The 27,139-nt window shown below is 37.9% G+C and overlaps 1 protein-coding gene across 2 annotated transcripts in view; it reads left to right on the forward strand.

Moving 5' to 3' along the window:
- Positions 1-27,139, forward strand: part of LOC126299130 (gelsolin, cytoplasmic) — a 260,550-nt gene that overhangs the window by 148,369 nt on the left and 85,042 nt on the right. For both annotated transcript variants that reach the window (XM_049990876.1, XM_049990875.1), the window contains exon 2: positions 7,346-7,420. In XM_049990876.1, the coding sequence (XP_049846833.1) occupies positions 7,346-7,420 (75 nt within the window). The remainder of the gene's footprint in view (positions 1-7,345; positions 7,421-27,139) is intronic.

Raw genomic sequence — 27,139 nt, forward strand, 5'->3', positions numbered from 1 at the left:
TTCTATGTACTGACTTGGCAGAAAATCCTAATAGATTTTGGTCTTATGTCAAAGCGGTAGGTGGATCAAAACAAAATGTCCAGACACTCTGTGACCAAAATGATACTGAAACAGAGGATGACAGACTTAAGGCCGAAATACTAAATGTCTTCTTCCATAGCTGTTTCACAGAGGAAGACTGCACTGTAGTTCCTTCTCTAGATTGTCGCACAGATGACAAAATGGTAGATATCGAAATAGACGACAGAGGGATAGAGAAACAATTAAAATTGCTCAAAGGAGGAAAGGCCGCTGGACCTGATGGGATACCAGTTCGATTTTACACAGAGTACGCGAAGGAACTTGCCCCGTTCTTGCAGCGGCGTACCGTAGGTCTCCAGAAGAGCGTAGCGTTCCAAAGGATTGGAAAAGGGCACAGGTCATCCCCGTTTTCAAGAAGGGACGTCGAACAGATGTGCAGAACGATAGACCTATATCTGTAACGTCGATCAGTTGTAGAATTTTGGAACACGTATTATGTTCGAGTATAATGACTTTTCTGAAGACTAGAAATCTACTCTGTAGGAATCAGCGTGGGTTTCGAAAAAGACGGTCGTGTGAAACCCAGCTCGCGCTATTTGTCCACGAGACTCAGAGGGCCATAGACACGGGTTCACAGGTAGATGCCGTGTTTTTCGACTTCCGCAAGGCGTTTGACACAGTTCCCCACAGTCGTTTAATGAACAAAGTAAGAGCATACGGACTATCAGATCAATTGTGTGATTGGATTGAGGAGTTCCTAGATAACAGAACGCAGCATGTCATTCTCAATAGAGAGTAGTCTTCCGAAGTAAGAGTGATTTCAGGTGTGCCGCAGGGGAGTGTCATAGGACCGTTGCTATTCACAATATACATAAATGACCTTGTGGATGACATCGGAAGTTCACTGAGGCTTTTTGCAGATGGTGCTGTGGTGTATCGAGAGGTTGTAACAATGGAAAATTGTACTGAAATGCAGGAGGATCTGCAGCGAATTGACGCATGGTGAAGAGAATGGCAATTGAATCTTAAGGTAGACAAGTGTAATGTGCTGCGAATACATAGAAAGATAGATCCCTTATCATTTAGCTACAAAATAGCAGGTCAGCAACTGGAAGCACTTAGTTGCATAAATTATCTGGGAGTACGCATTAGGAGTGATTTAAAATGGAAAGATCATATAAAGTTGATCGTCGGTAAAGCAGATGCCAGACTGAGATTCATGGGAAGAATCCTAAGGAAATGTAATCCGAAAACAAAGGAAGTAGGTTACAGTACGCTTGTTCGCCCACTGCTTGAATACTGCTCAGCAGTGTGGGATCCATATCAGATAGGGTTGATAGAAGAGATAGAGAAGATCCAACGTAGAGGAGTGCGCTTCGTTACAGGATCATTTAGTAATCGCGAAAGCGTTGCGGAGATGATAGGTAAACTGCAGTGGAAGTCTCTGCAGGAGAGACGCTCAGTAGTTCGGTACGGGCTGTTGTTAAAGTTTCGAGAACATACCTTCACCGAATAGTCAAGCCGTATATTGCTCCCTCCTACGTATATCTCGCGAAGAGACCATGAGGATAAAATCAGAGAGATTAGAGCCCACACAGAAGCATACCGACAATCTTTCTTTCCACGAACAATACGAGACTGGAATAGAAGGGAGAACCGATAGATGTACTCAGGGTACCCTCCGCCACACACCGTCAGGTGGCTTGCGGAGTATAGATGTAGATGTAGATCACGTAGATATATCTCGAGCTAATTTCGCCTCACAGTTGAGTTTTCACGCAGTTAGGTGTTTCACATATTTCCTGAATTGTGTGTCGTAGATGATACAATTAAGCAGGTACCTTTGGTGGTGTAGGTGAATACTGCCTACAAAATGTGTCGCGAATACAGTTAATGGTAAAGAGGTAATAATTTAAAATGTCATGCCTGATGCAGCACTTTTAGTGCATGAACATCAGAACAGTAAGTGGTAATTTTTTTTCTTTAATCATTTTGTGGGGGTTGTCTGCTAGGATTGCTCGTAAAGGTTTGATATTGTTTAAGGTTGTTGCCAGTCACAAAGTGTTCTCTTTTTCAAATACTTGATGATTAATGTCAGAGCATTCCCGCGTCGTGGGCTGCACTTGCTTTTCATCCCACTCTTTGATAGGTAGGTGCCCCCCCCCCCCCCCCACACACACACACACACACAAACAGCGTGTCTTTCCAGACAACAAGTGATGTGCATCAAGTTTAGGTTGAAATCGAGCGGGTCGTTTAAGAAATGTGGAACTTGCATCAAATACATACAAAATAACGTGTATGGATTTATTTATTTCCTTCGTTAGACGTAACAGATGTTGCGTCCCTGTTCATCATTATTCTAGGTACCCAAGCACCAGTAAACTGCGTTTCGACAGTAAGTGCATCGATTGAGGCTCTCTCAATATCACGGTCTCCCAGGTATCCCGACCTGAGCCCGTTGTAATTTGTGTGGGATATTTAAAAGCTTTGATGTATTCCAGCAGTGTTAGCGTCGATGAACTCGAGAAACGCATTATGGGTGGCTGTCAACGTATTCGAAACACGACTGGGGTTTTGAACATGTGCGGTCATCGATGAGACGTGTAGAATTCTTCCTCCTCAGGTCCTCAAGGGAATACGGATCCTCGACCTCTGTTATAAAGTGTTCATATACTCAGTCATAAGGTGTCGTATGTTTACGGATGATTTCCTTGCTTTATTGTCCTCTATTCTCCGTTTTCATTTCTACCTATGATAGTCAAACACCTCGGATCTTGTAAACTAGAAGTAATTTCCATGACACTCAGTGTGAGTGGCTTAGCCCTAGCAACAAGTAGTTGTGGTATACTTGGCAGAAGTTGCCTACAGTGGCTGCCTGTGCCTGTTCAGGTATAAATTGCATTGCATACCTCTGAAGACCTTAATCCATTCCGTCTGAGAAGCCTTCTGTGTTTGTGTCTGCTGAGAAGAGGCGCGGAACAGTGTGTGTGTGTGTGTGTGTGTGTGTGTGTGTGTGTGTGTCAGCCAGGTTGACATTAGGCCCATCCCATAAGTTCTTTATTTATGTTAGTAACTTGCCTTTACCTATGCCGAACCATCCAATACTAAAGGGCACGCTGTAACTCATTATTTACCTTTTTGGTGTGGGGGGGGGGGGGGGAGCAAATATTTTATTTCTACATAAGCAATGAAACTTTTCACTTAAATTGTTCTACCGAATGGCTGGACTGTCTCCTGTAATGCCTGGAAGTTGAAAAGAATTTTTTTGTTGTAATTAACTTATTTTAGGAAAGGGATTAATCTGCCTGTTTTCTATATTTGCACTTGGCTGCACTGTATACCTGATTGCAGTTTCTGTACAACAGTTAATTGTGGCTTATTTGTCTGGGTATGTTCGTTACGAATGTACGGATGTCCACGAAACATTCATTATGTTTCAGATTTCGCGAAGTACAAGATCAGTTTTTTGAGTGTCCCAACAATGGGACCATGGTATGTTAAATTATCGTTCCTTTGTAGATGAGTCTAAGTGTACGCATATACAAAATTGGCTTACGTTGTTGAGATCTGCGTTTGTATGTGTGTGTTTCCAGGGTAGATAATAGAATACGTTCCCTTTCACATTTTACGATTCCAGCTGAATAAAAACATGTCACATGGACTTTGCAGTAGTTCTAGCAGAATTAGAGAGCTATGGAGTGAGTTAACATTCCATGCAATGTAGATGAAATACTAGATGATGACGACACTGAAGGAAACGCACTGAACAATGAATATATTGTACCTGAAGTAGTTGACATTTTAGAATTTAGAACCGAAGGGATGAAGCTAATGGTATACCGATTTTCATGCAGAAGTGTGTGTTAGAGGTTTTTTTTTTCTTGAGGTAGTACTGAATACTATTGCAGAACAAAGTCAAATAGGTGCTTGCCAACAGAAAGACATAAATTTTCGTCTTGCCAAAGACGAGCTAAAATCCTTATATCTGAATGGGTGTCATAAGCTTCCAGATGAGTGTTTAGGCGTTGATCTCCTGGACAAGCAAGTATCATTTTATAGGACGAAAACAAGGTCAACGAAGTGATGATGGCCTTTATTCACCCATATGATAGAGGCTGTCAGTTTCGGATGTCAGAAGGAGAATAGTGATGTACTTTTCAAAGAAAAAAACAGGATCAACACCAAAATGCAGACAGAGGACCACAAGGAAAGAAGTTGGTGGAAGGACGGGTAAGCAAAGATGTGTGATGAGATCTAGTAAACCACATTATTGTGCCAAGTAAAACACAAATGTGTAATAGGTGCAATGTTGGTGTAAACAAGTGTTTTGTTTCGTTTCATACTGAATACACACTCAATAATATTACGTACAGCGATCATATTTTGTTCACAATGTTTCTGATAGTTTTCTGCATTGACATTAATATTGCGTATTTTGAGAACTAATTTTACCAATGTCCCAAAAATGGGACAATCTACAGTTTTTGTGCTTCTTTAGATTCTTCAGAAGAGCTTTTTTCTTTTGTATATCATTCAGTGTATCACACTATCAAAAATGTTGAAAAAATACAATAGTTTAACCAAGTAATGGGTTAAATAGTGAAATCCTCTTTGTGACATGGGTTGAAGTACCGACCTATTCTACATAACCTACCTGAAGCTTGCGATTATTGAAAGCAGTACAACTACTATAACTTGGGGAATGTTCGAAACCTGTGCTTAGTAACGATCTGAAAATTATTTTATTTTATCTTTGCCGAAATTATCAGCAGAATTATTTCCAAGCCGGGACAACGTATTTCGCAAACGTTATGAGAATGCTCTTGGCTGTCGATCAGTCAAGCCGCTGGGGCTACGAGCAGCGTCTCGAATGGTGAGCACCGCGCGACACTCGGCACTCCTTGCTACACTGCATATGCAGTTCCGTAGATTGCCGCTGCTGGAATGGGCGCTTCAAGCCACGGAAGCAACAGGTGACTGCTGCAGTTCATCACGCGCTTGGCGGTTTCTATAAACTGCAGTCTCGCAGAGAACCGCCGTAATTCCTTTTAATGAATGTACCTTGACAGTTGAAAATTTCTGACACTGGGACCTGAACCTGAATTTTTTTGATTCTCGCGACATATTCATTATCGGCATTTTGTAAATTCAGCATACCTACAAGGTTTGCCCTGATATTTCATGTCTTTGCATCTTTACTAAAACCATAGAAACTTGAAACTCGGACGCTGGGAAAGGTTTTAAACGAGCAGCGGCTTGATGATATTTGAAGCTGGGTGTTGTAAGAGTACTGAAATCGGTCGCATTTTTGAGTAGTTTAGAATGGAGGGAACTGTTTTTTACCACGGCACCTCGTTTCCCGGCATACTAACCCAATAATTGTACATCAAAATACGCTTTTTCGAGAGTATGGGCAGATTCACTCAGATACTAAGATGATCTGATATCAGATTAGAAGAAAGCAAAACTTGAAATACGTTGACTTCTCTCAAATCCAATATACTGGACAGGCAAACATCCGTCGTCAGCGAATAATAATGTATGAATGTCACGTGAGTAGAGCTATCTGAACAAAAACACTCAGTCACATAAAACGCCACAAAACTTATAACATGTGATAGATGTAAACATAATGGCAAAAGTAACAATTCCATGTCGCTATAGTATAGCTAATTCACTCACTGTGACAATGTTGGCACTAAGGTCGATTGCTGATCAGAAAAAATGTCCTCCAAAACTGTGTACTCATAACAATGAAACACCAGTGTTGTTAATATAGTACATGGGTAAGACAGAACCTATAGACCATTTAGTGACAACAGTTGCCATACAGACACAGAATATGCATTATATCAAGTGATACAGACGTATTCGATGTGGAAGTGTGAAGCAGCAGCCCCAAGCCCACTGCAACAGTCAGGGATATTCTTTCGCTGGTTCTACTGTAGTGGTATGAAAAGAAACTGCTGTCGCAGATGAGATACAGGGACGAAAGCGTCTCAGGAGAGCCGACTGCAGTGCCATACTCAGCCTGTTTACATATCTCTGTATTTAAATAAGCATGCGTATACCAGTTTCTTTGGCTCTTTAGTGTATGACCTACGAAATTGAGTGCATATTTACAACTTTTTATATTGATGGATTGTTTCTCTTGGTAGAACAGCCTGGCACTGACTGGCCAACACCTCCCCACACTAATGATATACATGGCTGTTCAATGTTTTGCTGAAATATTTACTGGTATGTCTAACACTACACAAAATTGGTGCTTGTTTCCATAAAAAAGATACTTCTTATGCAACTGTAGAAATAGACAGCATTAGTATTTTTATGGTTAGTGAACAGTTAAGTTTTGAGTTTTATTTTGTAGGAAATTGTTTGCTCTTCTGCGACAAAACTACTGTAATGAGTTTTCCAACCCCTGCCTCAGATTTTTAGTATGCTGCTGGCTATAGAGACCAAAATATTGATATAGCGACAAATTATTTTTCTAAAATGTATGCTCATTGATTATAGTCAACTAGACATTTGCATTGTTAACAAATCCTCCACACAAAGCAAACCACTGTTTTTGCTACTGATATTGGATTGAATAGACATACATTCAGTTTTCCTATACACACCAATAACCCAGTTTTTCTCTTTCTTTAAAGTGAGCCATCCCAGTATATTATAGAGTTTTAGATGGTGAAATAAAAGTGTTGTCAACAAAATTAATTTGGTGTTGCATCTTGGGCTGAAGACGTGTTCGCTAGGCAAAAGTGAAGAAATGTATGTGAACACAACATCCTTTGGATATGAGCAACTGTTGAAATGTTTAGTACTTTTATGTGATGAAGGTTAGTCACAGATATATTCACACATGGTACAATGTACAATGTGTGCATTGTCATGATTGATATGCTGGTTCTTATTGAATAACATAAATAACCTTTTTTTGTAGTTCTTGTATTTACGCCTATAATTGTCATTTAAGAAATGCTTTTAAGCCTTTTGCTTATGATGCTAAGGTCATTCACATCTTGAATTTCCTGTGGCAGGCTGTTGCAGAGTTTTACTCCATGATATAAAACACTGTTTTCTGTTTAAAACTTATTTTTCATCTTTAGAGGTAAATGATAACTCGCTCAAGTTCCATGCTCGTGTACAGAGCTGTTCATGGCTTGAGCATCTCCATGGTAATTTTGGAAGACAGATTGTATTTGCATAGCCACTGACTGTGCTAACTACAAATCTGATTTGTGCTAAAATTTGTGTAGGTAATGACTTTACATTAAAATTGTTGCACATTCTTAATCTGAAACTTAATTCTTTGTTTCAGAATTTTGAACCAGTTGCCTATCCTAAGAAAGACTATGGAAAGTTTCACACTGGGGACTCCTACATAGTCCTGAATGTAAGTAGTAAGATTGGCCTTTGTTTGAAATACAAAGTTCCAAAGAAAGACAATGGCTGGCCATCATTTTTCTTCTGAAACGTGATGTTAACGTATGTAAAAATACAACAATATGTTCTAAATTTCAGTACTATTAGTTCCTTCCTCTGGGAAGAAAGAGATGTTTTATGTAAGATATAATTTGAATATGAATTAAATTCATTATTTTCTAAATATTTTAAACATGTGAAAAAAAGAAATTAGCTTGAAGATACCTGATAAGAAAATGCATTAGCCTATATTAATGTTATCATCAGCCATGATATTCCAAAATAACATGGAAAAACCATATTTGAAGCTTATTTTGCAGTAACAATACTGCGTGAACACGTCTCATTCATACAAGACCTTCAACTGTGATTAAGTACTTGTCACACAAGTATTAAAAACATGCTGACATTCTGTGAACCCTGTGGGCTTTGTTGGCTTAATAGCATATCCAGAAATAGGAATTGTTTGATATTTAATAAATAGATGTTGAACAGGAGCTAAATTTGTACTTATTGTCTTCATTTTTAGACAGTGGATGACCATTCCCTAATAACTGATATAATGTTCATTAAAATTTCATTGTTTCCTTCGAGCTGAAGTTCACGACTTGCATTTATATGTATTGTTGACGTAATAAATATACTTCATAGCATCATCTGTATGTGACAGAAAATGTTACTGGTAAGCCAGGTGGATGAAAACACCTGCATGTGAACAACATGAGAGAGCAAGACAAAAGCAGCAATGTGCACACATGAAGGCATTGCACCATCTTGCATCAAATCAGTATCATTGAAGAGTAACAAATTGTTTTTGTGAAGGCTTGCAATATTTTGTCTTCTGCAGTGTTGACATTGACACACCAATTTGCACAGTTAGTTACTTGATCTCTCTCTTCTTTTTTTCTTTAATAAAATGGTGTGGAATGAGTCAGTTTACTGGGTATGTATATATGGTTAGTTATTTTTCAGTCGTACTCTTTCATTTGAGCATTAAACTAGTTTGGTTATTTTCTTTTTTTTTTCAGTCTACTAGTTTTTAAATAAAAATTAATCAGTGGAGTAGTTGTCCAGAAGAAATTATTTTAGGTTGGATTTAAAATTTGCTTTGCTACCTCTAACATTTCATGTTATTGGTAAAATTATAAAAAAATATTTCATGGTGCATGTGGTACTCCTTTCTGAGACTGGCAGCTTGAATAACGGGTAGTTAAGGCCACATCTTTCATAGTGTTGTAGATATGGACATCAATGTTCTCAAATTTTGAACCCTTCAGAGCAGTCTACCCTGTTTACTGACTCGGGCTCATGTGTCATATAAGTTATTGATGCACTACTATTTGTTGTACAGAACCGACTATAGTGTTTTCCTTAAAACTGTGGAAGAGTTTATTTTAAGGGAACCACTTAATAATTCTTTGAAATGTATCATAAAAATTTCTTCAGTTGCTTTCTCTCTGATGGGATTTATTGTAACCCTATTATTGTGTATAAAAATTACATTTCTGCTCAATGGATGTTAGTGGAAGGTCAGTCACATATGTAAGGAATAAGTGTGAACCCAAAATTGGAACCCAGTGGGGACTCAATTTGTGGTTTCTCCCCAGTCACTAATATTATGTACCCTTCCGACAGGGTTTCAATTATTCACTACAGCCTTTTTGCATTCTGTTTGTTAAATACGATTCACAACAGATGTGCATAAAGCCATCAGTTCGATAAAATTTGAATTTTTGTAAGAGAGTAACATGATCCACACAATATAATGTTTTGGAAAGTTCAGTAGAAATAACAGCTGGTGATACTACATTGTTTAAGCCTTGTAATTTTTGGTGAGGGAATGTATAAATAGCATTCTTAGTCAAGAAACTGCAATTCAAACTGTGATATGCAGAGTAAATTATTTGTACTTCAGTGTGGGATTACTCTTAAGTGCATTACTTTATCAAATATTTTGGTACGTCAGTAAGGAAATTGAACAGTAATTCTTTGTCTTTCTTGTGAAGAAGTGTAACAGTGCATATATTAATTCCTCAAGAAAAATTCCCTGTGCGAGTGATGCATTACGTATGTCACCAAAGTTCTTAGCAATCAAGGTAGACCAGCTCTTCAGAATTCTATTTGAAATTTCATCACATCATATGAGCTTTTGTTTCTGAAAACTTCTATAGTTCTATGAAGTTCAATGAAGTAGGTTGGTGTTATTTCTAGTTCTTACAATTTTGTGAAACAGCATTTTTAATGTATTATTTTTAATACATTATTTATTCCCTCAACTAAACAATTTAATCCTATTTTTACTGCTACATTTATATAGTGATTGTTGGAAATACTGCAATGTCAGTCACAGCTGTTTCATTCAGTTTAAATGTGACAATATCTTGGGCACTGACAAGTTATCCTGTCTCCTATTTCAACGTGTCCCACATTAATTTAATCTTCTCTGTGGTATTGATATGTCATGATCTGCATATTTCTGAACAGTTTAATGGCTTCAAATTAAATATTACTGTTTTTTTTCTGTAGTATGCAAGTAACATTGGCTGTAGGCTTTTGCTGGCCATTACATGAAATTCTCTTTTCCTCTTGCATATTTGGATGCCTTTAGTTATCCATGGTGTACTTGTTTTTTTTTTTTTTTTTTAAATTATCTTTCTGGGTAATTTCAGCTTACATATGTTCAATGGCAGCTCCTGCAAAATTTTTATCAATGTACAACAATGGTGGCCTATAGCTATTTGACTTAAGAGTAGTGATCATAGCTAAACTGAATATATTAATTTTACTTACATTAATTAAACTGTTTAAATATATATAAACTTTATTCTGAAGAATCATGAGGAATAAAATAAAATGAAACAAATGACAAAGAAAGACAATAATACCAGCAGTAACTGAACCCAAGCAATTGAATTGGCAGTCTGTGCACTTGACCACTCGTATGTGGGCAACTGCTTGAAAATCCCTCATACTCTATGCAGAAATCTTCAGAGAATGTAATGTGCTATTGACATGTGCACATGTTCCATCCTGCCTACCCTCTCACTGCTATGGACGATTTTCTTCCATATATCAGTGAACAAAAAGCTTAGTATGTATAATATAACACACGTGCATCTTTTTGTGCTATCTTTTGCAAGAAATCTTGATTCAATATCTTGAACCCTTTATGGAATGATGATTATGACGACATGATTCACAATGCGACTGTCCACTAGGTATAAAAATTAATAACTTGTGAATGAAATGAGATGTTGTTTTGCTCTCAATTTTAAATAAAATGTTGATATCTCGCCTAAATTTCGTATACAGAAGTGAGTAGGCTAAAATCAACGAAACACAGTGTATGTAATGCATTTTTACCACTGCACTCTTTAAAATTTTATACAACACTTTATTTGATGCAGCACACTATGATAAATAGTGAAAAGAAATTGTCTTCCTTCAGCAGAGATACCAAAAGTAAGGTGTGCAAAAACTGGACGATATGCATTTCATAGCAAGTATCAGCATTAAGCGAGCAATACAGTGACAGCAAAGCCACTCTCAATGCATCTTTAGCAGTCAGAGGGTTAAGTTTTATAATTTAACATTGTGAGAAATAAAATGCAATTTGGGGGGGGGGGGGGGAGTTGGGAATTGGTAGCAGTGGGATTCAAACCTCAGCTGATGAAATGCCAGTCTGTTGTGCAGACCACACAGCCACTGCCCCATTGTGAAAATTGCTTCTCTAATATCCCTCATAGACTACACTTTCACTGTACTTGACCCACAGTACTCAGAGAAACACTTTGACCTAGTGCATTGAGCAATGTAGCGCCCTATGCCCTGGAAGATAAAAATGATACATCAGAGCATACTTTGTCTAAAACAGACAACTGTGTCCCATCACTGAGTTTATCATAGTGTATCTGACAATCATGCCAGCACTTGATACTGGTTTCTAGTTACCACAGAAAGAGCACTGCAGAATATGTTTCCATTAATTTTGTTTGCATGCCAGACTGCATTCGAAGAGAACTGGCATAACTTTAGTGCACTGCTACAGTATGCTGTAGCATGTTAGTGAATGATCACTGGCCACCACTTCATGTATTGAATCAAATTTACTAAGAAATGTATTTAATTTCTCAGTGGCATCACTTTTCATATATCTCATCCTATACCACTTCTTTTAACTGATTCTTAAAACATTGTATGATGGCATCACTCATAAGCCCCACTGCTTTGTGTGGACATAACTCGGAGCTATAAGGTGCTACGTATTTAATTTCCATTCATTGTGCATAACAGTCTGACAGTCCATTAACTTTTAGATAGATTATTTCAGCCAGAGCAGTGTCGACAAAAATGTTGCCAGTCAGGATCATGTGATCCTGCTGCACCAAAGTTGGAAAATTCACTATTGAAATCAGACTGAAGCAGCCAAATAATGATTCCCATTCATTTCTCATGTCAGAAATGTTTAAGAACCTAAACTGAAGTCTCGACTTTATTTGTTTATTTCTTCTTGGTTGAGAGCTGGCTTCATAATCCCTTTAGATTTCTCATAAATAGAAGTGTTTCCTAGAGGGGATCTATAGACTCTTAAAATTACAAGAGAAGTATTCTGCAGCAACAGTTCACAAGTACACACTTCGTCTATACAAAAACTGCTTTTTTTGTTTTATTGATGTGTCCAACTTTTACATATGTTGAAATTTCTCAATTTTCCCCTGGTACCTCTAAATGTAAATGTTGCTTGTAAAGATTCAAATAAGCAAAGTGACACTCACTTGATATTTCTTGCACGTGACACGTAAATTCAGTGATCCAAAGATTACAAATTTAAATTAGAATTATGCTGTCTGTGTTAGCCAAATCTCAGATGGCTACTAATAGTAATTTTTCATAAATACAAATGCATAAAAAGCAGCTCATGATCTCACTGTATTATCAACCTGTCATTTTTTGCTTTATTAGCCATTAAGTTGTGACGAGTATGGAGCCACAAATGGCTGTAAGATTATGTTGTCTGTCTGCACCGCTGAGTAAAAAATATATAACTGCCTACTGTTATTAATGATGTAGTTGTTGCTAGTATGGGGGTTACTGGTACACACAATTTTCCACAATGCCAATCTTATAGCTAAATGTGCATATTTTTTCTATCGCCGATCTTATAAGTATACATGCAACCCCTTCTGGAGGCATTTGTGATTAAAATTCTTTCTCAGGCAACTGTCAACAGCATCAATATATGTGGAGAAATATGTGGTACACACTGCTGTCTTAAAATACATTTATTCGCTACTGATTTCAATCGTGGACCATCTTCACAGTGAAAAAATACTTGTTTTATGGCATTTTGAGTATAAATTTTCTTAAGCTTTCAAGTCAGCAATGGCATATACTTTCCTGGTTAAATAGCATGAAAGCCATGTGAAGTTGTCACAATGGATATTTTTCCATTGGGAAGATGTTCTGTGATGAAAACCAGTAGTGAATAAATGTGTTGTAAGACAGTACAGTGTGCAGCATGCTTTTCTTCAAGTATTTATGATTAACTTAGGGGTCATTACACATAAAGGGGACCAGGGGTCCCTACTTGACCATCTTCAAATATAATGAAATTTGGTGTGAAGGGTCATCATGGTCTTTGATGGTTGTATACCAAATTTCAGTTCAGTATCTTCAGTGGCTGAATCTGGGAAGACACCCTGTGGTAAATGGATTATCTGACCATGATGCACAACTGATTAACTGACAAAACCTAACAGGGCATACACTTCAGAAACCATTATGTAAAAGTGAGAGGGTGCCCAACCCAATATCTATAGATCAATTCAGAGAAAGTTTAGGAACTGTAAACTGGGAAGATGTATATAATGACCCAAATGCTAATGATAAATGCAGCATATTTCTTGTTAAATTTATATCCCTTTTTGAACATTGTTTGCCAAAGAAAACCACAAACTTTTCAAAGAAACCTTGGATTACTACAGGTATTAAAGTGTCTTCAGAAAGAAAAAGAAAACTGTATGAGACAGCAAGAACTAGTAAAGATCCAGAAGTAGTTTTACACTATAAAAATAATGGTAAGGTACTGAGAAACATTGTGAGGAAATCAAGTTATATGTTTGTTAAAGAAGAAATTAACAACTCCAGCAATAAAATCGACTCAATATGGAATGTTGTTAGAAGGGAGACAGGAAAAGTAACCACTGGGATAGGTAGTATTCCTTTAAAGAGATTGAGACCATCTTAACTAACAGTACACAGGTAGCCAATGTATTTAACAATCACTTCTTAAGTTAGGAGAAAAAATTGGTGAGAATAGTTCAAAAGAAAAAGCCAGGCAGTACATGGAAGAGTCCATTTTGAAAAATTTTAGTCAGATTAAGTTTCACCTAACAACGTCTTGTGAAATAAGAAAAATTATTAAATCTTTGAAAAATAAATGTTCTGTTGGAGTAGATGACATCTCTAACAAGTTATTAAAACAATGTGTAGCAATTACAGCTGATGTTTTGAGTCACATATGTAATGCATTACTGACTCAAGGTATTTTTCCAGACAGGTTAAAATATACCATTATCAGGCCCTCTACAAAAAGGGGGAAACCACAGATGTCGATAATTACCGACCAGTATCCTTGCTTACAGAATTTTCAAAGATCTTTGAGAAAGTAATGTACTCAAGAGTGGTTAGCCATCTCAACAGTAATGGGATACTTAGTAAATCACAGTTCGGATTTCAAAAATGCTGTTCCACTGAGACAGCAATATACAATTTCACTGTCCACATAGAGTTTTTAAATAGCAAAATGTCACAAGTAGGAATATTCTGTGACTTATCCAAAGCATTTGATTGTGTGAACCATGACATTATGTTAGAGAAATTACAATTCTATGGTATAAATGGAACAGCATGTGAGTGATTTGTCATATCTACAGAACAGTAAGCAAAAAGTCGCTTTATATGCTTAAAGTGATTCAAAGGAGATAGCCACTTCATCTAACTGAGGTGAAATTACACTAGGTGTTCCACAGGATTCGATCATGGGTCCCCTCCTGTTCTTCATATACGTGAATGACCTCCCTTATTATGTGAAACAAGATGCTGAACTGACACTGTTTGCTGATGATACAAGCATAATTATTAATCCAATAGAAGAAAGTCTGATAGAAAATGATACAAATAAGGTCTTTGGAAAAGTTATTAATTGGTTTTCTGCGAATGGGCTTGCTCTGAACTTTGAAAAAACACAGCACATCCAATTTTCTGCTGCAAAAAGTATAATTCCTTCAGTAAACATAACACATCAAAAGAAGTCAGTAGCCAGGGTGAAGTGTACTAAGTTTTTGGGTGTACATATAGATGAGAATCTTAATTGGAAAAATAATATTTTTGGTCTCCTAAAGCGACTAGGCTCAGCAACTTTTGCAATCAGAATAATTACCAATTTTGAGGATGTAGAAATTAGTAAGCTAACATACTTTGCATACTTCCACTCTCTGATGTCATTTGGGATAATATTCTGGGGCAACTCAACACTTAAGCAAAAGGTATTCGCTGCTCAAAAGAAAGTAGTTAGAACAATGTGTGGGGTTGATAGTCGCACATCTTGTAGGCATCTGCTTAAAAGGTTACTGCTTCACAGTACATTTACTCAGTAATGAAATTTTTTCTCAACAACATGGACCAGTTTAAAATCAACAGTGACATTCATGATTACAATACAAGAAAAAAGAAAGATCTACACTATCCTTTACTTAATCTATCTGTGGCACAGAAAGGGGTAAAATATGTTGCTATAAAACATTTTGATAAATTACCAGATGAAATAAAATATCTGGCAGAAAGCAGTAATAGTTTCAAAAATAAATTGAAATCATACCTCCTAGACAGCTCCTTCTATGGCACAACTCCAGTAATAAATATAGAATTTGAACAGAAGTCTGTAGCTAAGGTAGAATTTTCAAAATTTTTAGGTGTGTCCATTGATGAGAGGTTAAACTGGAAGCAACACATTGATGGTCTGCTGAAACGTCTGAGTTCAGCTACGTATGCTATTAGGGTTATTGCAAATTTTGGTGATAAGAATCTCAGTAAATTAGCTTACTATGCCTACTTTCATTCACTGCTTTCGTATGGCATCATATTCTGGGGTAATTCATCATTGAGTAGAAAAGTATTCATTGCACAAAAACGTGTAATCAGAATAATTGCTGGAGCCCACCCACGGTCATCCTGCAGACATCTATTTAAGGATCTAGGGATCCTCACGGTAACCTCACAGTATATATATTCCCTTATGAAATTTGTTGATAATAATCCAACCCAATTCAAAAGTAATAGCAGTGTGCATACCTATAACACCAGGAGAAAGGATGATCTTCACTATGCAGGGTTAAATCTGACTTTGGCACAGAAAGGGGTAAATTATGCTGCCACAAAAGTCTTTGGGCACCTACCAAACAGCATCAAAAGCCTGACAGATAGCCAACTAACATTTAAAAATAAATTAAAAGAATTTCTAGATGACAACTCCTTCTACTCATTGGCTGAATTTTTAGATATAAACTAAGGAAAAAAAAAAACTTAATCATTAGTGTCATGCAATATTTTGTGTAATGTAATTTCTTGTACACACATCTTTTATTAACCTGACACGTTCCACATCATTACGAAGTGTCGTATTCATGATCTATGGAACAAGTATTAATCTAATGTAATCTAATCTATACCATCGATGAATTCTTGAATATGAGTAAATAAATCTGGAGATATATGCATTTTGTGCCATTTATGGGAATGGGACAGATAATAGAAATATTTAGGTATAACACTGTAATATAAAAAAAACCTTGCTTCCTGCGCACATTTCTTGTGCATTTGACACGTTCCACATCATAATGGTTTTTCTGTGCTATTGATCAATGGACAACGTAACTAGCTAACTAACCAACACCACAGTTATCCACAATCTGTTACTAACAAAATTGTAGAAGGGCTTAATGAAAAATGGAACTGACTCTGTTGTATTTTGTTCTGCTAATTTGCTGTTTTTTGTACTACACTAGCTTTTATGTCATGTGTTGGTTGGTTGGTTTGTGGGATGAATGGGACCAGACTCCTACTGTCATCGGTCCCTATGTCATGTGTTAAATTAATGTTTGAAACTGACTTATCCCCTTGAATAGAAATAATTAGTCATGGGACTTAATGATCAAACTATTTGACTTTTCAATCTTCTTGAAGTGCTGGAATAATAACTTTTGAAATGTATTCTTACTCATCAAACTGAAAGGTCCAGAAATTAAACAAGCTTTCTTTGAAAACTTAAAGCATGCTTTTTCCAGCTGTGGCAAGAAAAAGAGGATTGAAGATGACACAGTTGAGATATTGCAAATTTTAGGGTATTTTTGGGGGCAAGTGGAAAATTTTGACCAACTTTGCATATGCATATTTTTTCATCTGGGCATCCAGTGCTAATTAAATTTGATATATAGACATCATAGATAGGAATAGTCCTCTGAAGATTTGGCATGATTGGCTCTCGCAAAAAGCATCAGTGGTTGGTCAAACCATGGCTCTCAGAATAGTGCTACGAATTTTTTGTGTCTATATTTAGGTATGTCTAAATCCCTAATTTTTGCCATAGTGTGATTCAGCATAAAATGTTGTGTATGTATACTAAAGCAAATCACCAAATGTGTGCTAGAAGTTTTAAAAAATCCTAGCAGAGTTGGCACATTTGCACCTTCATACATGATGCAGATGTGAGTAGCCTCGTTTTAAAATCTCCTAAGAATTCAACCACTGAAGATACTGAACTGAAATTTGGTGTATAACCATCAAAGACCATGTAAAACCTTCTCACTAAATTTCATTAGATTTGAAGATGGTCGAGTGAGGACACTTTTTAATATTGGTCCCTTTGACTTGGAATGACCCTTAGTTTTGTAAGACAAATGGTCATAAAATGAAAAAAAATGGATAAATAGTTATAAATTATGGAAAGCATAAAGCTTCATATTGTACAGTGTCCCTCCTGTAAAGTTAATTTAAATACATCAATTACACAATATCAGTATGATGTGTTACACCACATTGGATTTTTGGGGCAATAATTTCCATTTGACTGTTCTTGTAAAAAGAACACTAAAGTTTTTACTCAAACATAATTTTTGAAACATGATTGATATAGTTAGGATAACCACTAAATAATTTTCAGAATGAAGTAGTGTTAATACTTGTTCTCTCCCATTAAAGTTTTAGAAGTGATCACAGGAATTTGGCCTCCATTGATAGTACATCTATCTATTCTGCAATCACTTGTAAGCTCTATGAACTGTCCCTCTCTATTTGTATTCTGGTGTAGACTGTGTCTAGTGTAACTTGATGCCACTGAAATGTGTGCCATGTTTACTGTCACCAGGACCCTATAAATTCAAACACCAACTTGCATTACTGTGCTCTGAAGGTTGTGACATTGGAACAGATGCACAGAGTGAATATTAAAGATGAACTCGAGTAACGAACATGTGGGTCACACCTAAAAGTGCCGTCCCAACAAGAATTGTTCAAAGTCTCTTCCCCTATGATCACTGAATTGCCTTAAGTAAAACCCTTACATAAAAACATCGTCAGTTTACAGAGCCTTGCACTTGTATTGATAAGACTGATAACATGTTTCTCCATATGTAATGCCTGCAAACTGCCATTCTACAACTCACCTGTGACTAATATGTAGCAGTAAAATCCTGTTCTTTAACATATCATATCATATCTTACCCTTAATGACCAAGCTGGAAGTTGGCTACCATTTCCCACCTCTAAAACTGCTATAGGCTTTTCTTCACTGACATCTGGCTAAAACTGTAATTTATGTACAAGATATAATAATTGGAATCTGTTATCCACCTAATACTTTTTTGCCAGCTGCTGTTTGCCACTTTCCATCTTCCCTGTTCATAGCATAAAAATTAATTTAGTAATTTCAGCTATCTTAAGACATGGACCATACCCTGATGAGCCAAAGCATCATGAGTACTGCCCTCCATGTGAATGAATGCATTGAAGGCATGTGACACAAGGAAAGTATGTAAAGAAAGTATAGATAAATGGGGAATCATTCTGCTGACTATAAAGAATGAAAATCAGAAAAATCAATGATATTAGTGTTTCTGACAAAGGGCGGGTTATGGTCCAGCACCTGGGAACAGGCATCTCTGAAACAGTGAGGCTGGTCAGCTTTTTGAATGGTGCTGTTGAGAACATCTATGGAAAGTGACTGAAAGACAGTAAAATCACGAATACATGACAATGTGCTATATGTCCATGTCTCATCACGAAACATGATCAGAGACTTGCCCACTCTGTAAGGCAGTTTAGGCTGTGATGTGTTTAAGATCTGATGACAGATTACAATGCTAGTACAGGCACAAGTGTTTCAGAACACAACATTCAGAGAACACTGTTAAACGTGGGGCTCTGCAACAGACAGCCCCTCTGTTTTTCCATGTTGTCATCAAATGACACATTAGTGCTCATGGATTTTTGTGAGGAAAATGCTTCATAAAGCTAAGAGAAGTGCAATAAGCTACAAAAGCATGACCCACTGATTTTTGTTTTCTGTATGCACATTACAAAATATGACATGGTGCACACTAACCATCAAGCATATGCAATATCACAATCTTATTTTCTAGAACGAAAGGAATTACTTCTAAATGTGAGGTGATCAATTTTTCATTCCCAGAATGTCTTACACAATAGCCATAAATTTCGGATTGCTACATCTAAAGCCCACAAAAACATATGCTATCATCATTTAATGGATCTAATATTTCATCTGTAATAGCTCATACTTTGGTCCATTCTATTTGTTACACCCATATTGTTATTGTAAGACTTGATTATGGGAGGTTGAGGAACAACATTGTTGCACTTAGCAAATGGGATTTAAACCTTCATAATTTGACACTGTCATAACAGCTGTTATTCCAGTCACAAACGAATTACTGCAAATTTTCATCACCCATCATTTCGTAAGAGTGGCTGTGTTCGCTTCTTCATTGCAGCTACACTTTATGATGTGAAATTTTCAGTTTTGTTGTTTCTAATGGTTCTGCTTATGCCAATACCAGTTTCAGTAAGTGTATTAACTATTTTCAAGGACATCAAATTGTTGTCTGCAAACAAATAATCAGCCAAAGTGTAACCAAGACCATCCTTAGACAGAGATTCAGTGATGTGTGGAAGAATTTCCTCTCCCAAACCATAATCCCCTTTTGCATTTATTTTGTGGTCCCTTTGATGCTTGATAAACCTCAATTTATGAGATAACATAGCCTGATGTTATTGCATTGTACTTTGTACCCAAAAGTATAGGTTTGCCAGTAGTGAAATGCTTGAGGCCATGTCATTCAAGGTGTGGTGTTGTAGCTTCATCTACACTGCTTTCTTTCACCCACATAGTATACTCGAGGGAACAGCTTCTGAGGTGGTCTAAGCAGAGCTGAATTTTTGACAGTATGTCATTCTTATATAGCTTAGCATTGTCACATGCACATCACGCATATCTTCAGAATGGTTTCTTCTCGTTGACACTGATGTTTTAGCATAGTTCTGTGTATCATCACTTTCCTGCCAGTACATTCATTTATAATGTAAAGCATCATACTGACTAGCCACCAATATCTCAAAAGAAAGTTTTCAGTTCTTAAACAGATAACTTAAATTCTTAATACCTTTTTGCACTGCATATAAAATACTTTGTTTCACAATGTACACAATAAAATCTTCACTGAGAAAAAATCAAATATATTCAGTAGAGTCAGGAGTCTTTGAACATGATTAGGTCCCTGAAAAAAGTAAACAAGTTTAGCTGTTTTCTTTTTCATTTAATTTATTTCACGAAACTTGGAAGCCAACCATTTTTGTCATTAGCATATGTGAAATGAGGTAGTTAAGTTTATTAACTTGCTCTGTTTTACTAGAACCAATTCTTTTATCTTCATTAGTATTTCTTTCTGTTACTTGAATTTCTGCAGTCAGTTTATGGGTGTTCATTCCTTGATCTCCAGGTTCAGTATCACAGAAACCAATTATTTTATCTTCATTAGTCTTTCTTAAAATTGCTTCACATTCTGTTGTCAATTGATGGCAATTTAAATTGATGTCGCCACCAAAATCCTAATCTGTGTTTGTGTCATCCCTGACCTCAGGGGGAGCAGAGCATAGATCCATCCACATTTTCTCCTTTGAAGGGAGAATAATAAGCTTGTTGTGAGGTAAAACAAAACATAAAAATTACTCTGCTAATATAATACTTAGTAAAATTAAAGCTAGAAAGTAGAGTTGCCATTTCATCAAAGTGTATACCCTTGTGACCAGTGATGCATTAGTGCACAGCAGACTTAACAGCATTTACAACCAGAGCATTGTGCATAACCTTATCCCATCTTAGACGTATACAAAACAGAGAGATTTTTGCAATATATTTACCTTTTGTTGTAACGATGTGCAGTCATTTTGCTCTGTGAAACAAACTTGGGAACAGTTTGAGCCCTGAAAACAATCACACACTACAATAACTCAGCAATACAACAATGTTGACTGCATAGTGCCATATTTTGCTGTAATATCTACATTCATTTTTTTCCAATTAGTGAACAACAGAAACAATGCTTCAGTGTGTGAATACACCACCAAATGCGAATGGGTCAAGTTGGCAGTGGGTGGGGCATCAAGACTTCCCCATCAATTAGTGAAAATGTATCTCCTGGTTGGATGCATCAAATTTAAGTGCTCAAAATGTACACCACCAAGAATCCAGGCCAAAGAGGACAGTATTATACTATGGGAGGCATCCACCTCTACTTCCTTGGGGCCCTGTGGTAGTCATAGAAGGCCCCATCATGGAGATGGACTAAGTGAATCTTATTGCAGATGAACTGCATCTGTTCATGCTTGATGTCATCCTTTGTGGTGGTGGTGGTGGTGGTAGTGGCATTTTCCAACAGGATGAGTGTCCATGTTCCGATGACAGAATCGTGTTACAGTGGTTTAGAAGCTTGATAATAAACTCACATTGATCTGTAGTCCATGAAATTTGCGTGATATGAACCAAGTGGATCACATTAGGGATGCAATTGGTTGGTGGCTCCTTGCCCCCAAAAACTGACTTGTAATTTGTGGCAATTGTGTGAAGTGCGTAGACATACACTGCCACATACCTCTGGAAAGTTACCAAGGACTTGTTAAATGCATGCAGAATCACTGCTGTATTGTGTTCCAAAGATGGCCCAGAGTGCTATTAAGCATGTGCTTATAAGGTATTGGTTCACCAGTTTGTATCTGTCACCTTCTGATTATATAATACTCAGTTTGTTGCCTAAGATATTCTTCTAAATACTTTTTGTCCACTTGATCTTGTAACATGCAGCTGAATCTTTAAAGTCCAGTTTTCTTAGTTTTCCCTGTTTTTCATTCCTCACTTCTACACCATGATATGTTCCAGTAGTACTACTGTAGAAACAGCTTGTATGACCTAAATAAATGTTTACACTAGTGGACTCCTTAGCTGAAGAAGACTCCAACCACTTATGCTATTTGGCTTGTTTGCTCTCCGATCCACACAGGGCGAAAATGTAGTACTCTCTTTTTCATTCATAATTTCAGTGTGGTGTAAATCACATCACAAAGGAGAAACTAGAAATAGCCTTCTGTAAATCCTATCACAAATGAGAACCTTCATAGTATACACTGGTATACAGAAGCATCTTTTGTGAACTACATATTAATACTGGCACTGGATAGCTATAAGCTCACAGTAAATTAACACAAAAATCAACATCACCATATTCACAATTACCTAAAAAATTACCTAACTACACACATAAAAAAAAGGTTTTGCATCACGTCACTTCAGAGCGTTCTGGAACCTGTACAGAAAATTTGAATAGAGATCAACATAAACATCATATCCATCCTTTTTATTGCTAATGAAAACCACACATTGTATTTTGTACCACCATGCAGAGAGACCTTCAGAGGTAGAAAAGCAACTGAAATCACTCAACAGAGGAAAGTCCACTGGACCTGACGGAATACCAACTCGATTCTGCACAGAGTACGCGAAAGAATTTGCCCCCCTTCTAACAGCCGTGTACCGCAAGTCTTTAGAGGAACGGAAGGTTCCAAATGATTGGAAAAGAGCACAGGTAGTCCCAGTCTTCAAAAAGGGTCATCGAGCAGATGCGCAAAGCTATAGACCTATATCTCTGACGTCAATCTGTTGTAGAATTTTAGAACATGTTTTTTGCTCGAGTATCATGTCGTTTTTGGAAACCCAGAATCTACTCTGTAGGAATCAACATGGATTCCGGAAACAGCAATCATGTGGACCCAACTCGCTTTATTTGTTCATGAGACCCAGAAATTATTAGATACAGGCTCCCAGGTAGATGCTATTTTCCTAGACTTCCGGAAGGCGTTCGATACAGTTCCGCACTGTCGCCTGATAAACAAAGTAAGAGCCTACGGAATATCAGACCAGCTGTGTGGCTGGATTGAAGAGTTTTTAGCAAACAGAACACAGCATGTTGTTATCAATTGAGAGACGTCTACAGACAAAGTAACCTCTGGCGTGACACAGGGGAGTGTTACGGGACCATTGCTTTTCACAATATATATAAATGACCTAGTAGATAGTGTCGGAAGTTCCATGCGCCTTTTCACGGATGATGCTGTAGTATACAGAGAAGTTGCAGCATTATAAAATTGTAGCGAAATGCAGGAAGATGTGCAGCGGATAGGCACTTGGTGTAGGGAGTGGCAACTGACCCTTAACATAGACAAATGTAATGCATTGCGAATATGTAGAAAGAAGGATCCTTTATTGTATGATTATATGATAGCAGAACAAACACTGGTAGCAGTTACTTCTGTAAAATATCTGGGAGTATGCGTGCGGAACGATTTGAAATGGAATGATCATATAAAATTAATTGTTGGTAAGGTGGGTACCAGGTTGAGATTCATTGGGAGAGTCCTTAGAAAATGTAGTCCATCAACAAAGGAGGTGGCTTACAAAACACTCGTTCGACCTATACTTGAGTATTGCTCATCAGTGTGGGATCCGTACCAGATCGGGTTGACGGAGGTGATAGAGAAGATCCAAAGAAGAGCGGTGCGTTTCGTCACAGGGTTATTTGGTAACCGTGATAGCGTTACGGAGATGTTTAGCAAACTCAAGTGGCAGACTCTGCAAGAGAGGCGCTCTGCATCGCGGTTTAGCTTGCTCGCCGGGTTTCGAGAGGGTGCGTTTCTGGATGAGGTATAGAATATACTGCTTCCCCCTACTTATACCTCCCGTGGAAATCACGAATGTAAAATTAGAGAGATTCGAGCACACACGGATGCTTTCAGACAGTCGTTCTTCCCGCGAACCATATGCGACTGGAACAGAAAAGGGAGGTAATGACAGTGGCACGTAAATTGCCCTCTGCCACACACTGTTGGGTGCCTTGCGGAGTATGAATGTAGATGTAGATGTAGATGTAGGTGGTGGTCCAGACTGCTGTACACACAGGTACCTCTAATACCCAGTAGTATGTCCTCTTGCATTGATGCATGCCTGTATACATCGTGGCATACAATCCACAAGTTCATCAAGGCACTGTTGGTCCAGATTGTCCCATTCCTCAACAACGATTCGGCGTAGATCCCTCAGAGTGGTTGGTGGGTCATGGTGTCCATAAACAGCCCTTTTCAATATATCCCAGGTATATTTGATAAGGTTCATGTCTGGACATTATGCTGGCCACTCTAGTCAAGCGATATCATTATCCTGAAGGAAGTCATTCATAAGATGTGTATGATGGGGGTGAGAATTGTCATCCACGAAGATGAATGCCTCGCCAATATGCTGCCGATATGGTTTTGCTATCGGTCGAAGGATGGCATTCATGTTTCATAAAGCCATTACAGCACCTTCCATGACCACCAGTGGCATATGTCGGCTCCACATAGTGCCACTCCAAAACATCAGGGAACCTCCACCTTGCTGCACTTGCTGGACAGTGTGTTGAAGGCATTCAGCCTGATTGATTTGCCTCCAGACATGTCTCCAGTGATTGTCCGGTTGAAGGTATATGCGACACTAACCAGTGAAGAGAATGTGATGCCAATCCTGAATGGTCCATTCTCCATGTTGTTGTGCCCACCTGTACCATGCTTCATGGTGTCATGGTTCCAAAGATGGACCTCGCCATGGACATTGAGAGTGAAGTCGTGCATCATGCAGCCTATTGCATGCAGTTTGAGCCTAAACATGACGTCCTGTGGCTGCAGGAAAAGCATTATTAAACAAGGTGGCATTGCTGTCAGGGTGCCTCGGAGCCATAATCCGTAGATAGAGGTCATCCACTTTAGTAGTAGCCCTTGGGTGGCCTGAGTGAGGCATGTCATCTACAGTTCTTGTCTCTCTGTATCTCCTCCATCTCTGAACAACATTGCTTTGGTTCACTCAGAGACACCTGGACACTTCCCTTGTTGAGAGCCCTTCCTGGCACAAAGTAACAGTGCAGATGCGATCGAACTGCGGTATTGACGGTCTAGGCATGTTTGAACTTCAGACAACATGAGCCGTGTACCTCCTTCATGTTGGAATGACTAGAACTGATCGGCTGTCGGACCTCCTCTGTATAATAGGCGTTGCTCATGCATCATTGTTAAACATCTCGGTCAGGTTTAGTGACATCTCTGAACAAAGGGACTGTGTCTGTGATACAGTATCCACAACCAATGTCTATCTTCAGGAGGTCTGGGAACTGGGATGATGCAAAACTATTTTTGATGTGTGTATTGAATGAACATAGGCCTGTTTACATTTAACACTACTGCTTGTTACACAGCTGATACTCAATCCTTGAATGTAGATAATTATGTAATTTGCTGGAAGCATTGCTAATGAAGTGTTTTTAAATTCATTTAAATTTATGAAGGTTGCTGATTCTGAACCTAATATGTGATGAATCTACTTGAAAATCTATGCTCCATACCACATACTGAACCCAATAAAATGAAGTAAAGTTTTCATGGAACTTGTTCTTGCAATCTGTGTTGCAGTTGTGTAAGTCACAGTTCAGTAGACACCAATTTTTCACTGTAAACATGCACCATTAAGGAGCAAGTGTAGTACACAAGTGAACAGCAGTGGGGAAGCTACAGCTCCCTGTATTACACTAACTTTAATCTCAAAAGCCTTTGAAATTTTACCTAAAAGTTTAATTTTGCTTTTGTATTTGTGTGTCATTTTATGGTTGCCACTGATCTGTTGTCAGCCCCAAACTCTTCCAAAGTGTTGAATCATAGTTCCCTGTCAGTCAAATTATATACTTTCTGAAGTCTACAAATGCTATGTTTTCATTGCTCATTCTTAAGTACCTGATTATAAATTTTAGATGTATAATTTGTTCTATGCAAGGTCGTAATTTTCTCAACAGTCTGTAGTACACTTCTAATTGCTGACCCAATTGGTTTCCCATCCTACTATACAAAATTCTTTTAAGAGTATTGCAAATCATAGAAAGGAGGGAAACTCCTGTATAGTTGTTGGAGTGGGTTTATTCTCCTTTTTTTCTGGATTGGATAAATTAACACTGTGTTCCAATCTTCTAGAATGGATTCTGTATCCCAAACTTTCTGAAAGATTTAGTGTAGCTTTTTGACTGTTTCATCACATGGAAGCTTCCACATTTCAACAGTTACTGATTCTTCCCTGGGGCCTTCTTATTCATCAAATCTTGAACAATATTTTAAGTTTCATCCATGATGGGGTTTGCGATCTGAATTTTTCCCGGTGTATTTCCAATTTGAACAGTTATCAGGTATCCAACCTTGTAGCGTCATAATTTCTTTACAATATTTTGGCAGACATACATGCTGCCATCTTCAGGTGGTTCCTGATGAATGTTGTGCTGTTCCTCTTCACGCCCTATATATACTAGCCGTTACTCCCTCCACCGTTCCTCTCCTGGTGTCTTCGGTGTGGCCTTCAACTTAGTAAGGCATGGAACCCTGCACTCAGCCTGGAGAGAAAGATGCGGTCCCAGAGATCGAGGACCGCCTCCCGACGGCGGCAGCAGGGACACTGTTCAGACCCAGGCACTGCTTCCCCCACCACCTCCAGTAGCTGCCACTCCGGCCGTACCGAAGACACCAGGAGAGGAGCGGTGGAGGGAGTAACGTCTAGTATATATAGGGCGCCGAGAGGAACAGCACAGCATTTGTCAGGAACCACCAGAAGATGGCAGTGTGTATGTCTGTTGAAATATTGTGGAGAAATTATGACCCTACCTGGTCAGATACCCAAGAACTGTTCAAACATTATGGGGTTGTTAAAGTTCATCCTGGATTTTGGCCTACAAATTTAGCTCCTTGTTCCTCAGAATTCAACAGCTTTTTGAAATAGCTTGCTAATATTCCAGTTTTCTTGGTTATTTGGGACTAATTTTTCATCTTCATTCTTGAAGCACATGTTAGGTGGTTGGTAAGTTTGGAAGCATTGTTTGAAAGTTTTGTAAAAGTTCCTGGTATTGTTCTTTTGGAGGTCATCTTCAATTAGTGATAGCTGGTTCCTGTCAAAGTTCCTTCTGATGGTCGTACTGTTTTGATGTTCGACACCTTCATTGCTTAA

The sequence above is a fragment of the Schistocerca gregaria genome, chromosome X (assembly GCF_023897955.1).
Source record: "Schistocerca gregaria isolate iqSchGreg1 chromosome X, iqSchGreg1.2, whole genome shotgun sequence".
Taxonomy (NCBI): domain Eukaryota; kingdom Metazoa; phylum Arthropoda; class Insecta; order Orthoptera; family Acrididae; genus Schistocerca; species Schistocerca gregaria.